General features: G+C 37.9%; 1 protein-coding gene across 1 annotated transcript; it reads left to right on the top strand.

The window, feature by feature from the left end:
* Nucleotides 1-7577: 7577 nt before the first annotated feature.
* Nucleotides 7578-10192, top strand: LOC103956090 (2-oxoglutarate-dependent dioxygenase 19). Its single transcript, XM_009368026.3, has 2 exons — nucleotides 7578-7934; nucleotides 9072-10192. The coding sequence occupies exons 1-2, from the start codon at nucleotides 7674-7676 to the stop codon at nucleotides 9888-9890; spliced, it is 1080 nt and encodes a 359-aa protein (XP_009366301.2). The 5' UTR covers nucleotides 7578-7673; the 3' UTR covers nucleotides 9891-10192.
* The last annotated feature ends 4523 nt before the right edge of the window (nucleotides 10193-14715 follow it).

Below are 14715 nucleotides of genomic sequence, written 5' to 3'. Positions count from 1 at the left end.
ATCCTATTTAAAAGACTAGTTTGCTCGCAGGTGATTCTGCCATCCCACCCATCTTCGACTTCGCAACCCGGTTCTACACAAGGTACGCGATATCCACTTTGTAATTTTCTCTCTTATCACCGTTACTCTCCCAGGCATTTTTCTTACATTAACTCTGTCAGTCGGACTATGGAGCCTTCCTCCTTTGCCGAGGCTGCCACTGACCCCAATTGGCAACGTGTTATGACTGAGGAGCTTCAAGCTTTACATGCTAATGGTACTTGGACTTTAACTTCCTTGCCCCCTGGCAAAATTCCCATTGGTTGTAAGTGGGTGTACAAACTCAAGCACAATTCCGACGGCTCTATTGACCGCTACAAAGCTCGTTTGGTTGCTAAAGGCTTCACTCAGGCTGAAGGTATTGATTATCATGACACTTTTTCTCCTACTGCTAAGATGATTACGGTGCGTTGTCTTCTTGCTCTTGCTGCTAGTCAATCTTGGTCTCTTCATCAGCTTGATGTTAATAATGCTTTCTTACATGGTGACTTACATGAAGAAATCTATATGTCTCCTCCTCCTGGTCTTCGGCGACAGGGGGAGAATCTTGTGTGTCGCCTTCACAAGTCACTTTATGGTCTTAAGCAGGCTTCTCGCCAATGGTTTGCCAAATTCACTAGTGCTATCATTTCTGCCGGTTTTCAACAATCCAAAGCTGACTATTCATTGTTCACTAAAAAGTCTGGTATTTCTTTCACAGCTTTGCTCATTTATGTGGATGATATTGTGATTACAGGCAATGATGCTAGTGCCATTAATTCTCTGAAGTCTTTTCTCCGTGATCATTTTCGGATAAAAGACCTTGGTGATTTAAAATATTTTTTGGGTATTGAGGTTTCTTGTTCCAAACAAGGGATTTATATTTCTCAACGCAAGTATGCATTAGAGATTCTCAAGGACTATGGTTTTTTGGGAGCACGACCCATTGCTTTTCCTATGGATGACACAAAATTATCTGATAAAGGAGAACTTCTCAAGGATTCTGAAAAGTATCGACGATTAGTAGGTCGGTTAATATATATCACTATCACTCGGCCGGATATCACCTATTCTGTGCATGTTCTAAGCCGTTTTATGCACGAACCAAGGATATCTCATATGGATGTTGCGCTTCGTATTGTTCGTTATTTGAAGGCTACTCCAGGTCAAGGTTTATTATTTCGTTCTGACAACCAGACCAAGTTAACTGCGTTTTGTGATTCTGATTGGGCAGGTTGCCCTATCACTCGCCGTTTGACTACTGGGTATTGTGTATTCTTGGGCGGTTCTTTGATTTCTTGGCGGACGAAACGACAGAAAACCGTTTTGCTCTCTTCAGCAGAGGCGGAATATAGGGCCATGGCAGGTGCTTGTTGCGAGATAGTTTGGCTTCGTTTTTTGTTGAAGGATTTGAACATTCCTTTGGATGGTCCTTCCATTTTATTTTGTGATAATCAAGCAGCGTTACATATAGCTGCAAATCCTGTTTTTCATGAATGAACTCGTCACATTGAGATGGATTGTCACTTTATACGAGATAAGATTGTAGATGGCACAATAGAGACCAAGCATATGGGTATGGCACAACAGTTGGCAGACTTGTTTACCAAACCTCTTGGGAAAGAAAAGTTTTCGGGTATGTTACGCAAGTTGGGAGTTCTTGACATCCACTCTCCAACTTGAGGAGGAGTGTTAGACAAATAAGGAATATGGTTGGAGTCCTTGTGTAATTGTATATAATATTATTCATTAGCCGTCCTACAGCCGTCAAGCCGTCCTACAGCCGTCCTACCTTGTCCTACCTACACACTAGCCGTCCTACAGCCGTCAAGTCGTCCTACAGCCGTCCTACCTTGTCCTACCAACACACTAGCCGTCCTACAGCCATCAAGTCGTCCTACAGCCGTCCTACCTTGTCCTACCTACACACTAGGACGGCTACCTTGTCCTACCTACACACTTGTATCATGTATATATATCCTTGTAATCTTGTAGAGAAAGATAATGAGAAAAAAGCATTCTCTTCCATTTTTCCACATTCACGTATCAATAACAAATATATTTTTTAGCCTACATACCTTTTTCTACACCTATTAAGAATTTAGCTCATCAATGTTAGTGTCCTTTTCCTTTTTTTAGGATTGTATTAAGGAAACTAAAGGTGCATAGATTGTTGTCTAAAAAGAATTAGGAAAGAATTAAGTTTGCTTGTACTATTCAGATTAGAAATCCTAGAAGCCTGATTAGAATATAGGAATCTTAATTAGAAAATAGGTATGTAACAATTGATCTTTGTACTATAAATAGACTTGTTGGGGGCTGATTATTCACATGAACAATAGAGTAAAGCACTTTGAGAGAGTGTGAGGGGTGAGAGATATTAAGACCTAGGGTTTGTGATAGGAAAGGGGATTTTTCTTGTAAACCAAAGGGGTTTTCATACTAATGAAATAACTCGGTAATCACCAAAGCAAATGTAGGTCAGTTTTAGCCGAACTACTATAATTCCTCGTGATCATGGCGTGCGTTTTCTTTTATGTGTGGTGTTTTGGTTGTTTGTTTGTTCTTTGTGCCTTATTAATTGTGGGTCATGTTATAGCCTATCGAAAACAAGATCATAAAGAAAGCGTGTTTGTCCAACATAACCAACAAGAACTAGATGCCTTTGCTTTTACTCAAGAGTAATGCTATTCACATCATATTTTTGTACCACATTTTCATACCATCTTAGGTGGCATTTGATATGGGCAGTCACATCATTTGAATTAATTAGATTTTTTTAATTTAGTTCATTATTTAATAAACTAATAATCAAGAAAAACTAATTAATTAAATGCTGATTGTGGTATACGAGGAGTCTTTCTCCTTCTTTTCCTTGGGTTTTACAAATTTTTCAAATGATGTGGCTATTCACATCAGATGCCACCTAAAGTGGTATAGAAATATGATATAAAAACATGGTATGAATGACATTACTCTTTACTCAATGCAAGTGACACCCTTTAATTTTGGTCTCTATTAGATTCTCAGTTAACCGCTGACCGGAGAAAAGGACAGAGGGAGGGAAGGATGCCAATTCACGCAGCATAAACATAGCAAGGTGAGGGAAATGATTTATGCACATTAATTTTCCTTTATGTACACTCCTTTTTAAGCTGTATGATTAAATAAAGAGAAAATTGTAGCAACTACCTATTAACTTTAACCCAATTGGAGTGATGATCCCTCAACTAAAAACTCATGGTCATTGGTCCCTTAACTTATCAAAATGTGCAGCTATGGCCTTTTTCGTTAACTCTATCAAAATTCTGTCAAAATGAGTTATGTTGGAATGACCACTGCTACAATTGGATTTAAGTTAAAAGACCATTGCTCCAGTTAGGTTAAATGGTCGACTGTATGAATCCTAGAACACCATTACGCTCGGTTTTGCATCATGTCTTCCGTTGTTATATTACTAATGAAAAATTAACTGTAATTAACATGTAACCAATTAGTTACAGGGTTTTCTACTATGGAAAATTTTGGAAAAAAAAAAAAAAAAAAAAAAACTACAATAAAACAATCAAATTTCTGATATATGCATCATATAATTCCACCATCTCAATGTCCTCATTTTATGAAAATGACCACCTTGTGGGGCCCACGCAAATATATGGTCTCAGTACCAGCTCCGTCTATCTTTTAATTCTCCTCCAAGCATCATCACTATAAGTTCTCAAATCAAAATCTACTTATTCGGTTCCCCTCATGATCACCTATAAGTTTATCGGCAGCACTTTGTCCCTCTATTTATTACATGACAATTAGACGACTAAAGAGTCCACTCTCCTTGCATGGATAATCCTTGAAGGCAACAAAACAATTAGTTGGATCGGAATCTTCTGATTATGAGACCTTCTTATGGGTCCCACAATGTAGTCATTTTTCTTTAAACAAAATGTATTTGCGTGTTAAGCACATAGCACCTTTTTTTTTTGTTTACTCATTAATGCAACAATAGAAGTAATAGAATTGAATCAAATATTAACGCCGTTAGGAATATTCAGTCATCTTCTCCGGCGAAGCTCCGGCGCCGTCGCCGGAAAATCGGGAAAACTTTAAAACCTTGTATCTCACTCGTTTTTCAACCAAATTTCACAAAATTGGTACCAAAATGAAGCTTACAACAAGAGGAACAAATCCATACCACTTTCAAGCACTAAAACACACAGAATCTCACTGGGAAAACACCACCAACTTCGGCCAACCTTGTAACTCACGATCCCGACGTCCAAAACCTTCAAACGAACCACCCCGAGCCTCCTAAGGACCTCAACAAGCTTCCTACAAGCTTGAAATTCCCAAAAACACAAGAATTAACGTGTGCATAAACAGTGACCAAATCGGGGTATCCCGAGTTCGACATGAAAATGAAGGTATCCTTACCTGAAATGGGTATGGTTGAACTCCTACGGACCTCACGAGTATGAATATGTAATTTGTTTCCTTGATCTGTGTAGGTTTGGATGGTTTTGGTTGTGTCCATACATGTGGGGATATAAATGGGAGAGAGAGAGGGAAAGGGACAGGGAAAGGGGTGAGAGGATGTGGGAAGGTGTGTGTGGTCCAGAACCAGCCAAACAAAACCCAAAACAACCACACAACGAAACCAACATGCTAGGAGCAAAATCGTCATTTCACCCCAACGGTTCGAAAATCCGAAACGGGCTGTTACAATACCATTGTATAAAAAATATCCAAATAAATAAACATTGGAAAGAAAGACTGATCAGAGAGTCAAATTTGCATCACTCAATCATTTACCTAGAATCCGTTTGCTACTTAATTATATAATTAAACATCATTCAACATGTGAGGGAGACTTTGATTTCTTTTGGTGTTCGTCCTTTATCTCCAAAAGTTGCTCACCACCACAAATTTTGTTTGCCCATTTGAATTTTCTAGGGAATAAAAGGGCACTGGAGGGAAACTTGAGGTGACTACTCTAGTAGAAAACGCCATAGCTAAGGAAATCCCGCTATAGATCCAAAGGAAATGACATACTAAGTGATGAAATGCTTATCACTCTATCTTTCATTTTTAGATGAGTTTAAATTTCGAGATCCGTGTAGTGTACAATACAAATCTTCAAATTTAAACGCATTCAAAATAATACAAATCTTCCATTAAAATCTCTCAAATTCCTAATTGAATAGAAAAAATAAAATTTAATAAACAACTGATTGAATCACATTATTTCTAGCTTATTGTGGGGCTAAGCCCACCCCTTCCCCTTAGTGTAGATAATATAGTTTGTGTGCGAATGAACTTTTTTAATAACATTATTATGCGTGTGCGAATGAACTTTTTTATAACCGGCATTACACACATCTTAAGATGTTTTGAACATGTTTAAAAATAGATAAAATAATATTTAATGAACAACTGATTGAATCATATTATTGCTAACCTATTACTAGGTACTAATTAAAAAAAAAAAAAAAAACTGTACAAAAAGAATTAAATATTAAAAAAACACTACTAAAATTGGCTCTGGTGGCTGCCTTGTTTGATCAATTATTGACCTCAAGGAGCACGAGGCATGTATTATTAATTGGTTAAAGGGGGGAGGCACATGACGATGATGTGCTGGCTTCATTGGTTTGCGTCGTGTGCCTCCGTTGTCAAAGTTTCCAACTGAGCCCATTGAAATGAATTCCTACAATTTTTTAATTTTCTCATCAACTACATACATGCATACATCCTTCCCATCTCTCCTCCATCTTAAGAATACAAAACAAAATAAAGCATATTTTCCACATTTCACTAGTTTATATGTATTTACTTAATAGGGATAGACCGTTATATCATTTTTTACACATCTTTACCACATGTTTTTGTGGTGTTTATTTTTTTAATGTATTTTAACAATCCAAATCATTTATCTTTCATGTCTTTTCTCAAAGGTCATGTCTACAAAAAAATTATCTAAATCTAAACCAGATGACAGTTGGGTTATGGATTTTGGGTTCTTTGTAAAAATATATTGGTCTATTTTCTTCACTACTATTTAACGACTAAATATGATGTTGTGTCTTTCTAGTTGCATACCTCACTATTTGATAGTGAATGTATTATATAACATGTTCATAGGCAGTCCCTTGTTGAAAATTTTTGGTTTCTCTACGTTCTACTAGTACATTTTGTACTCTACATCTAGACCATTTCTTCAATAGAAGTGAGTCGAACTTATATTGTAGACCATACTAATATTAATTAAAGAAAAGGTGATGCTAGAAATGCGAATGAGTATCCTCTTCGGATTCTCTTTTTGAGGATCTCAGGGATCCTTTAATCGTGTTTATTCATTATACATCGTGTGGTCAAAAATTATTTTAAACTTTCTATTTAAAATTAAACACAAATAGTGCATGACAAAAACTGATTGCACGTACGGTCAGAAATTATTTTAAACTTTCTATTCATTGTACCTGTCTCCTCTTCCCGTTCTCTTCAAGCACCGTCATGTTGGAGTCCCCCACAACCTGAGTGGGTAAAAGTTAATGTTGATGGCTCTTTCCTTGCTGAATCAAATATGGGGGGTGTGGGTGGGGTATTTTGCGACGAAGCCAATAGCTATGCTGGAGGTTTTGTTCGTAAAATATCCCCTGCATTGAACCCTACTATGGTGGAGCTACTTGCTGTACGTGAGGGTGTTCGGTGGGTTGCAGATAGGAATTTGGCAAGAGTTATTGTGGAGAGTGACTCATTGCAGGTGGTTCAGGCCATTGGCAATCGCATCCAAGGGTTTTCACCGATTGATCTTCTGGTGGAAGATATCTATGCTCTTTTGCGGGTTTTTATGGACTCGCAAGTGTGTTATGTGCGTCGTACTGCTAATGTTACGGCACATAGTATGGCCAAGTTGGCTGTTTCCTTTTCTAGTGATTTTTGTTGGTTTGGAGCCTCCGTATGTGATTGTGGAGGCCCTCTTCCATGAAGTTTGATTTATCATTCTCTGCATAAAATACTATCGTTTCCTTTCAAATAAAAAAAAAAACACAGGATTACACGATTTATGATGAACGGATAAGATTAAAGAATAATCTAAATCCTCACAAAAATGATCTGAAGAGGATCCTCATTCTGGAAATACCACATTTTCTATATCACATCCAAATCATCTTTTGAACGGAAGTAGAGGCACAACAATTTAGATGTGGTCCCACTAATATTAAAAGAATGGTTTAAATGTGGTTTATAAAATTCTAGACTTTCTATCATTTTCTTAAAGAAAAAATTTAGATGTGGTCTACAAAATCTGGAATCCTAAAATTACTATATTGCATATACATGTAGATTAACTATAATTATATATGTTATGTATTCATATATTTTATTGTTGTTTGACTAACAAATTTGAAACTTAGGTGGTCAGCTTTGGCAAGCTTATTGAAAAAACCTCCACCTTGTCGGGTCATGAGTGCTTGCGGTGTAAATATTTCCTAAGTGTTATATGTTATCCTGCCATCTTGCTCTATAAATACCATTTCCTTTTTCCATATTTCTCCACACCACTATAAGTCAGTAAACCTTCCTTTCCCTCACTTCCCTTCTTCTGGATATACAAATTAAGACTAGTATTCTCAGCTTCTTCCTCTTTCCCTTCACCGATGGCACCTACAGTGACTTCAGTGGACGCATCTGAACCCAAGGTAGCAAGCATCAAAACCCTGGCCGACTCAGATGCTCTCACTTATGTACCTTCCGAGTACGCCTACACCATGGATCCCAACGACAAGGGAGATGAGAACGACCCAGAACACTCAATCCCCATCATTGATTTTGCTCTTCTCACCTCTGCCTCCCCTGATGAACGGGCACAAATGATCCAAAAAATAGGCAAAGCTTGCGAAGAATGGGGCTTCTTTCAGGTATATTCACACTCACATGCAGGATTCTAAAAATCGTTAGGCGCTAGTCCGGCGGTGAGCAGGAGGCCTAGCGCCTAGGCGGATTTATGTAAATTTATTATATATCTTGTAAATAAGTACTTATTTACACCTAAAAAATAACTATATTTGTATGGATAATAAAATAATGATAAAATGCAAATTAGGTACACCATCTCCATAAGTATTGGATGAACTTGTAGTAAATCCATCATTTGCAAATTAGGTACAACATTTTCATAAGTATACCACCATGAGACCAAAAAAGAAAAAAGCACACAAGTAATAAAAAAATATATATAAAAAAAATGCCTAGGACCGCCTAGGTGCCGTCTAGCTCTCCGCCTAGGGGCCGCCTATGCCTGCCTACCCCACCTAGGCGCTGCTTAGCTTCCAACCGATTTTTCCAAATGCCTTGCCCAAATTCAGAACAGGGCTCCACCGCCCAGCGCCTAGACGCCGCTTAGGTGGCCGCCTAGGCCAATTTTTAGAACAGTGCTCACAGATTTGTCATTTTGCAGTACATATATATTACTCAAACATTTGATTTTTGTAAAACACTCTGGTTAAAATAAAAAACTGAAATAGTTACTAGTAGGTTTTTACCTTTTAACTTTCAATATATATATATATATATATATATATATATATAGAGGCTTCTTCTCAAGAGGGATCCTTATTTTAAAAAAAAAATAGGGATACCCTCTTGATCATTAGATTTAGTTTTAATGAAATTATGTGGTTGAGAATAAATCATATGCCATAGAAGCTCAACCACAAAATTTTATTAAAGTCAAGTCTAACAACCAAAAGGGTATCCCTATTTTTTTTGAAAAATGGGAATCCCTCTTGGGAAAGGATTCCTATATATATATATATATATATATATATAATTGTCAATGACACTTTAAATTTCTTATTTTACACTTTAAATTTTCTATATTTAAAAAGAAAAATACATTTGTGAAGAGTGTAGAATGAGATTTTTGAAATGCCAATAACACTTCCCCCAACCACACAGGCGCACACACAAAACTTCAAAGTGAAATAGTTATAAAATGAAATGGTCATTAGTAATGAAACATAAATTAATATTTCCATGCGCTTGATGTCTTTTAGGTGATTAATCACGGTGTACCCGAAAGCCTGATGAAAGAAATGATCGACGCGTGTCGAAGATTTTTTGAGCTGCCGGAGGAGGAGAAGAAGGAGTTCCAAACAAGGAACCTGCTGGACCCAATTAAGTGCGGCACCAGTTTCAACGTCGCAATTGACAAAGTTCGTCTCTGGAGGGATTATCTCAAGGTCATAGCACACCCTGAGTTCAACTCACTCTACAAACCTGCTGGATACAGCGAGGTGTCATTGGAGTTCAGTAAAAGAACCCATGCAGTGGCAACCGAAATATTGAATGGAATATCGGAGAGCTTGGGATTGGAGGCCGATTACATTGCGAAGGCCATGAACTGGGATCGCGGCTTGCAAATTCTGGCCGCGAACTACTACCCGGCTTGCCCACAGCCGGACCTGGCTATCGGTATTCCTCCTCATACCGATCACGGACTGGTGACACTCTTGATTCAGAATGATATGTGTGGCCTCGAAGTCAAGCACAATGATCAATGGGTCTTGGTGAAAGCTGCTCCCGGCGCTTTTGTTGTTAACGTTGGCGATCAAATGCAGATTCTGACAAACGACAAGTACAGGAGCGTATGGCATCGAGCAACTGTGAACAACACAGCTACGAGGATATCGATCGCAGTACCACATGGACCGGCACTGGACACACCTGCTCTACCCATCTCGGAGTTGCTAGAAAAGGAAGGCGAAAAAGCAAAGTACATTGGAATGACATATGAGAAATTCATGGAACTTCAGGCAAGCCCCGCTGCCTACATGATGCCTTGCTTGGATCACCTGCGCGTCAAGGACAATTGAAGTGGATACATGCTGGTGACTGGCCTGCCAGCGTTTCTAGCTCTCTTTTCTTTCTCTAGAATACCATACGTTCCTGTAAGAGCTTTGATTCTCTATCAAAGTTGTTGTCCAATGTGTCCAGCTATGCGGGTATTTGCCTTGTTTTGGTTACAAATTCATATTAACTGATGTCTGATAGCCTAAAGATTCTTAGCTAGGTATTATGTAAATCAATGGGAGCTTCTGATCACACATCGGACTCGTTTATGTACCCCAACGATATACTGGAGTTTAATAAGATTTTATATATGTTTATAGCTTAACGTTGTCAAACTTTCCTATTTGATGTCTCTTTTACTAATTATTTGCTATGCAGTTTATGACTTTATGTATATATAACTTCCTTGAAATATATAAACCACAATCTCTGAACATTAATAGCGTATAATTTAAAACAGTGGGAAAATACCCAAAATGGAGCTTTCGTTGGATTCCACCAGTTGGCAACGTTGTAAAAAATATATTTTAATGACTTTTTTAATGCTAGTGGTGATGCTACATCAGGTCTACTTCCAATTTTGAAGCCCCTTGTTGTGCGCCACATGTTTAGTGTAGGAAGGTCTAGCCTTCTTGTTGTTTTCATTTCAGAAAAATTAAGCTGTTGAACTCCTCTCTCTCTAGGATTGACACTAAGTGACTGAAAAGCCCTCTCTGTGGCTGCATCAGCATGCCTCTCTAATTTTTGCTCAAAAGCTTTCAAGGAGACCATAACTTCTTGTGCATCCAGTGTGTCAATGTCCTTAGTTTCCTCTATAACATTCACCATAGAATCATAGGATCTTGTCAAACTTATTAATAATTATGTACAAGTCTCTCCTTAATTATGTAGTTCTTCACCCAAAGTTTTCATTTGATTCACAACATCAAGCAACCTAGTAAAATAATCTTTAAGGGATTCATCTTCTCTCATGCGTGTGTACTCAAAATCACGTCTAAGAGATTGAAGCTTTACTTTGGTTACCTTCTTGTCACCTCTGTAGTTTGTCTGAAGAATTTCCCGAGCAGCTTTGGATGACACTTCATTTGATATTTTGGGAAAAATGGCATCTGAAACTGCTCCTTGTATTATTCCTAGCTACTTGGCGTCTCTCATCACATTATCTCTTAGAACTGTCTTCCGAATCACAAGAGCTCTTCATCATCATTTGACTCATCATTTGAATTTGGAGCCTCATACCCTTCTTGAACCATTTTCCAAAAAGCTTGTGACTTGAAAGTGGTGGTCATTCTAATCCTCCAAAAGTCATAGTTCTCACCATTAAAAACGGGAGCTCTAAGCTGACTGCTACTTAATCTAGACATCTCTTCATTCTTGAATCATTTTATGGGGCTTCGAATACTCGAAATCTCCCTAAAAGAATGGTTTTCACAACTCCCAGCTAGTTTAATCCAACCTAGGCTCTGAAGCCATGTTAATGTTTTGTAGTTTTGTATGTATTTGGTAAGGAATTTCAGTGAGGGTTTTGACAGAGAGAATGAGAATGTAAGAGAGAGCAGGGGCGAAATGAAAAGAGTGCAAGGGTAAAAAATGGCAACAACCAAATTCTTTTATATAGTAATGTTGTCCATAATTTACCAATACTAATAATGGGAAGGCGGAATATTCAAAGGAGAACTAGCCGGCATATTTGAAGGAGAATTTAAGCACTGTTTCTTATTGTATCGTTTAATTAAGTAATTGCATAATGGAAAAAAAGTCTTAATACTCTTAATCCTAGAGTAAAATATACTATATGATTACTAAGTAATTAAACCAACAATTCAATTAATCAATACCAATAATCATATAAATTATTTTCAAAACAAGAATTCAATCAATATCAATAATTAATTAATCAATAATCAAGAATTCAATTTCTACCCTAAACAACAATTTCATTCAGGGCTGGTTCGGTATGGGATACCAAACCAAAAATGGCATATCAAATCCCTAACCGAAAATGTTCAGGACAAGAATCCGATGACCGATCCCGAATTGAAACTTCGGGATTCCCGAAATATTTTCAGTATTTCGAGATTTCCTGAAACCGAACCTTCATCAAAATCCAAATCATCTAGATTGAAATTGAAATCATCTGAACTTACATTAAAAACCCAAATTGAAATTAGAGAGAGTGGCAGTGAATCGATGGTCAAGAGAGATAGTCAAACGGACCCGAGTCGTCCTCCTGACCCAAGCCCTCATTTCGAAACCCTAACCTTAATTCGAAACCCTACACACACAGAGACTGGAGAGAATCGATGGTGGGGGATGAAGCCGTGAGGTGTGGTGGTGGTCGGTGTGGAAGGTAGGTGACTGCTGAGCTTCAAATTCGAGAAGGAGAGACAGAGAGACATAGAGAGTCTGAGATTGAGTGAACTTAAGGTTTGAAGGTTTGAGTCCTTCAAACGAAGGCAAACTCTTGGTGAGGATCGACAATGCTATCACCTGAGCTGCTGCTATTCTTGCAACATGTTTTTCAGTAAGGGATGAGAAGTCGAGAGAAAGAGAGAAAGAGAGAGAGAGAGAGAGAGATATTAGGGAGGTTGGTCGAGAGAGAGGTGAGTCACTTGTGTGATGTGGCTGGATTCGAAGACGGCAAATATGGAGGAGGAGAGAAATCGGCGAGGATGAGAGAGTAGGGTGAGGTGAGGTCGAGAAAGAGTGACTGAGTGAGGATTTTATTTGGATTCAATGGTTGAGATTAAATCTTAACCAAATCCAACGGCTGTTACAATTTTAAATATATATTTAAAATTAAATAATACATACATTTTTTACTTTGGTTCGGTTCGGGATTATTGAACGAATGAAAATGTGAGACCGATTCCTATACCAAAATTTTCGAGATTTTTTTGGTTCGGTTTCTGGATTTTTTTGGTTTGGTTTGGAATTTTTGGCATTTTTTTCCACCCCTAATGTCATTTATCAATAATCATTCGTAGGATTCATATCTCTAATTAATAATCAATAACTATATTAGTGTATTACTCTATGATTCTATATTAATTAAACAAAATTATTTCGTATTAATTAATCAATTAGAGTTAGGAATATATAAATTTAGAAATTAAAATTTTGGGAGGCGCAAAACACACCTCTGTGCTTTCCGATTTGTTTTCAAAAGGGGGTGGGATTGAATGGTGTGAACGCAAAGAGGTAACGGGGACCAGTGGCCCCCACTTTAATTTTTTTGTATTCAACTAAATGGAATTGCGACATTGCCTAAGAAGTATTTTAAAAATTTTCTAATCACTAATCGAAACGGCTTCATCTAACTTAAGGATTTTCCAAAAAAAATAAAAATAAAAACACTATGCTGCATAGCAGCAACAAAAACCTTGACAGCACGCTGAGCACCATCACTTCCAACTAGACCAGATGAAAGGAACCACCGCTCCTAGGCTTGATTTCCGGCGAAGGGAGGGGCGGCCGCCCCTCCTTGCCCCTGTGTAGCTTCGCCACTGAGAGAGAGTGATGGCTGCTAACATTGCAGCATCATACTTTCATTTATACATATATATATATATATATATCATCAAAGTAGTAGGGTTTTGGTCCCATACTACAGTCATCAATCTTATCTCCACTGAGGACTAATACAAGGAACTCTACCTAACATTGTACTACTCCAATTTTAACCATGCAGCCCAGTTTTAAACTCAGCCTTCCATTTGCCTCTTGGACTTAGCTTGAGAAACTAGCCGTTGGCTTCTTGTTTTTCTTGTTCTAGCTGGAGACTGTTTGGCTTCCAACATCTAGCGGGTGTTATTCCTTGTGGACATATTTCACCTCATATTTTTTTTACATGCATAGAACATTGACTTCACATGAATGATTAACTTACGCAGGGCAAGGACAGTGCATGTTAGAAGTATTTAGGGATCATAACTAATGAAGAATTGGTTGCTGTTTCATCTTTGGTTTATGACAGGTAGGAAAAGGCAACCATGTTTCCTATAGTGCAGTTGCCCTGAAATGATGTAATCCCTGCTGAGAGCTAAGATATGAAACAATTGATGCCCCAAAAGTCGTTTGTAGTGCACCTGCTGGAGGATCTTGCATCAAGAAAGGCAACGAAAGATTTGTGATACTATTTAGCTCTCACAACTCTGAATGGCCTAGGAGAGGGTAAAGTGAGGCAGCACACTGGGACGTGTTGTTTCCAGTTGTTTTAGCGCCATCACCTTCAAGTTTTCTGGGGAGAGATTGCAGCGGGGGCTGTTCACAAGTTGTTAAGCATGGAGTTTTTGAGTTTTATTTTTTATTTTTTTAAATCTAGCGGCGAATATAATTAAAGGCCAAAAGGCCAAGAAGTAAAAAAGATTGATTATACATGGGAAAGATCCTTCTCAAACACAAGGTCATAAACACTGCCTGGGCGTTTTTCAAACCAATCACAACGAGAGTTAGAATAAGAATCAGTCGAAGTGCGGCACTACTCGAGTCAGGCGATGTGTGACTTCGTTTGCAGCGGATATGTGAGACTACTTTGATTGAAAATGAAGTCAATGGCCCATCGGTAATTTTGGGGCATTTTTACTTACAAGGAATGTAAATTGGAATCATTTTGATTATGAGTTTTCTTTCTAAATTTCCCATGCATTTACTAAGACGTAAAGAATCAAAAAAACTTTAGCTTTCTCTTAAGATCCGTAATGAAGTACTAAAAACTAAGAATTCGATCAACTGTGGGGACTAGTTGTTCCAATTCTATTTCTTTACTTTTCCTATTTCTAAGGCCTTTCATCCCTTCCTATTTTCATTTCTGTTAAGTAACATGCTTGGATCATAGAAACTGTAAAC

The sequence above is a fragment of a genome, unplaced genomic scaffold, assembly GCF_019419815.1.
Source record: "Pyrus x bretschneideri cultivar Hongxiangsu unplaced genomic scaffold, Pyrus_bretschneideri_v1 Contig49, whole genome shotgun sequence".
Taxonomy (NCBI): Eukaryota; Viridiplantae; Streptophyta; class Magnoliopsida; order Rosales; family Rosaceae; genus Pyrus; species Pyrus x bretschneideri.
The sequence above is the reverse complement of the archived record's forward strand: the minus strand, read 5'-3'. Positions and strand labels throughout refer to the sequence as shown.

Excerpts from the sequence above, each read along its gene's own strand:
- LOC103956090 (XM_009368026.3), top strand. The coding sequence starts at position 7,674 with ATGGCACCTACAGTGACTTCAGTGGACGCATCTGAACCCAAGGTAGCA. Across the intron at positions 7,935-9,071 it reads AAGAATGGGGCTTCTTTCAG|GTGATTAATCACGGTGTACC; the intron begins GTATATTCACAC and ends GATGTCTTTTAG.